Source organism: Passer domesticus, chromosome 6 (assembly GCF_036417665.1).
Source record: "Passer domesticus isolate bPasDom1 chromosome 6, bPasDom1.hap1, whole genome shotgun sequence".
NCBI classification, from domain to species: Eukaryota; Metazoa; Chordata; class Aves; order Passeriformes; family Passeridae; genus Passer; species Passer domesticus.
Window position 1 is genome coordinate 72,207,161 of NC_087479.1, and position 3,185 is coordinate 72,210,345.

At 52.1% G+C, this 3,185-nt stretch overlaps 1 protein-coding gene across 1 annotated transcript; it reads right to left on the reverse strand.

Annotated features, from left to right (window-relative positions):
* Window positions 1–1,900: 1,900 nt before the first annotated feature.
* LOC135302263 (ribosomal RNA processing protein 1 homolog) lies at window positions 1,901–2,945 on the reverse strand. Its single transcript, XM_064422664.1, has 3 exons — window positions 2,791–2,945; window positions 2,468–2,675; window positions 1,901–2,150 (listed from the first exon to the last, which is right to left on the reverse strand). Exons 1-2 carry the CDS (start codon window positions 2,812–2,814, stop codon window positions 2,472–2,474), a joined length of 228 nt encoding a protein of 75 aa, XP_064278734.1. The 5' UTR covers window positions 2,815–2,945; the 3' UTR covers window positions 1,901–2,150; window positions 2,468–2,471.
* Window positions 2,946–3,185: the final 240 nt, after the last annotated feature.

Consider the following 3,185-nt stretch of genomic DNA (forward strand, 5'->3'; position numbering starts at 1 on the left):
TGCTGGACGTTCCACCTGGAACGCTGTGGGAGCTGTGATGTCACAGAAGTTTCAGGGCCGCTCCACACTGGGAGGTGGGCATGGTGGAATGATGAAATCCTTGAATGGTTTGGCTTGGAAGGGACCCTAAAGATCATCTGGTTGCAAGCTGAGCAGCCTCCCAGCACAGCACGTTGCTGCGGCCCCTGTCCAAGCTGGCCTTGGATGTTGATGGGCATGGGGCATGCACAGCCTCTCTGCGCTGGTCCCTGTGTCAGGGACAAGCACCCTGACAGGAAAGAACTTCTTGCCATCATGGAATGGATTCCAGCTCTTGCAGTTTCATCCCATTCCCCCTTGTTCTGTCACTTCAGTTGCTGACAAAGAGTCCTCTCCCACTTCCCTGTAGGTCAGGATGTTCCTGCAGGGTCACACATGTGGCTGAAGCTGCAGCCAGGAGAGAGAGAAGCCAAGCTGGCAGAGAGAGGAAATGGGGAAAGTGACATGAGAGATGAGAGGAGAAGGAAAAAGTAGAGTCATGCAAGGCATTGGGTTGGGTGGGCTGCGGGATTCCTGCCTTTTATTAGAGGCCAGGTTCTCTGGTGCACTCAATGACTGTGTGATTGCGGCGTGTCCACAGTGAGCCCGTGTGAGCGAGCTGCACTCCCAGAGGCCGGAGCACACTTGCTTCAAGTGCTGATGAATGAGGCCAGAGATGGGTCTTTGTGTGGAACTCCAAACGCTGTGCATTGCCATGAAGAGTGTTGTCCTGGGTTGAATATATGATGCTTTTATCCCCAATCGTCTTGTTCTGTTTACGCTGAATAATATGTTTTAAACCTTTAAGACTCTCTTCCAGACAGTGAGGACGGGAGGGAAGAAGCGCACAGTTTGTTTTCAGACTGCTCTCACTCCTCCACATTCCTGCTCCTGGACTGTGTTTTCTGCGGATGGACAGACAGCCGGACAGAGCTCCTTTTTCCCTATTTTCTTGCTTTTAGTTAGTTTTACCTAGCTGAAGCAAAGAAGTTCCCTGGACTGTGATTTTTTCCTTTTTTCTTGGACCTGTTCAAGCCTGCTCTGCACTGAACACCCAGAAGAGCACCAGCAGCTCCACCTGTAGCCCCCCTGTCTGAGCCTGGGCAGCAGCATTTCCAGCACCAGAGAGACTGATCAAAGACTGAGTGAGCCGAGCTGCAACCCAGGGAGGTGGCTGTTCTGAGTTTGCTTGTTTTTTTGGATCAGTGAAAAGTTTTGTTGTTTAATATTGTTTGGGTTCTATTGTTTAATAAACAGGTTTCTTTCCACTTTTTCTCCAAGGAGATATTTTCTCCCAAACTGGTTGGAGGGTGGAGGGGCAATTGAATCTGCTTTTGTAGAGAAGCCCCTTTGGGGGTTATCTCCCAAATTTTCCCTAAACCAGGACAAAGTCCAAGGGACAAATTTGTGGCAATGAACTTCACACCTTGAACTAGGAGGATCAATTCTTGTTGTGCTCAGCAGAGTCTGGGGACAGAGAGGGTTTCCAAAGGAAATCTTGGTCCGTGTGGGGCTGAGGCTCCCTCCAGGCTGGCTCCAGCCCCTCAGGGTGCCCACAGCCCAGTGCCCCCTCCTTAGCCCTGGGGCTGCCCAGGGAAGAGCCATGGCTGAAGCTCTGCAGGAGCACACAGGCTCAGCCCTGCTCCAACATGGGATTCATGGGCCAGGGCACGCTGGGCTTTGCCCCTACAGCTCCCAAGTGTGTCCAGAGAAACTGCAAGGAGAGGCTCACCTCTGTCAGTGGGACCCCTCTGTGCACAGGGACCCCCACTCCTGGGGAGGCTGTGCCAGGGACCTCCAGCCCTGGGAACCTGGAGCAAGTGGAAAGCACAACTTGTCAAAATGCTGCCTGTGCCTGAAGCAAATGCAAGGAGAACTGAGATGTGAAAAATAAAATTTGTTTATTACAGAAGAACAGAAGCAAAAATACAGAAGATATTTACATTCTAAGAATGTTTGTAACAACAACAATTGATAGAACATATATAGAGAAAAACCTACCTAGCAAAACTATGTGAAATGTATTTACAGAAGTCCAAAATAGCCCTAAAATCTATATTCTAAAAAACAACAACAAAGTGTAAAACATATATACAAAAGGGTGGTGCCTCTGTCGGTGATGTCCATTGCACCTGGAAGAAAAGCAAATGGCACGGTCACTCCAGTCAGGCACAGAGGGCTCTTGCATGTGCCCCCAGGCTGGCACATGCTTACCCAGCAGCAGGACTCTGCTACCAGAACTGAGCCTGGCTGGGTCTGGCATGGAGCTTGTGTGGAGCAAAGCAGGCACAGGACGGGCTGTGGATGGCCACCAGAATCCAGTGCCCTGGGTACAATGTCCCTGAGCAGGGAGCACCCAGCCCAGCCCCAGCCTGGCAGCAGGAGACCCACTCTGCCTGTCCTGCTGCTGGCATTGCTCTTCATGCCAAGATCATGGCCGCTTCCTCACCTTCTTAATCAATATCCATGTCCTCAATGGACTCTTCCATATCCACATCCATCTCTTCGTCCTCATGCACATCCACGTCCATCTCTTCTTCATCATCCTCATCCACATCCATCTCTTCCTCTCCAGGGTCTTCTCCGTCTATTTCCATCTCCTCCTCCATATCAATCTTGGTATCTACCTCCATCTCCTCCTCTCTGTCTGGGACAGCCTGCAGAGGTAGGTAGCAAAAGCTCAGAGCGGGTCCCTGTCCCACTCCATGCCCACAGAGCTCCAGCCCACCCGGGCAGGTGGGGGGTGTCCACCTCCATGGAATGGCACCATACCTTCCTCAGAAGAAAGGGGAGCATCCTGCAGGGCTGGATGATGAAATCCAGGCACTCAGGAGCTGTCAGGAATGATCGAGGTGATCGGGGTATCGGGGGGATAAGAAGAGTGAAAGGCGAAGGCAGGAGCAAGGTGCAGAGCGTGTCAACACAGCGGCCAAGGGTTGTGTTGTGCCCTTTGCTGGGCGCTGGACGTTCCAGCTGGAGCGTGGGCTGTGACATCACAGTTCCCAGGCTCCATCTGAAGTGGACAGTGGAGACCATGGAATGATGGAGTCCCTGAACGGTTGGGCTTGCAAGGGAGCCTGAAGAACAACATCTTGTTCCCAGCTGAGCAGTCTTCCCCCAGAGCATGCTGCTGAGAGCCCTGTTGCCAAGGATGGGACATGCACAGC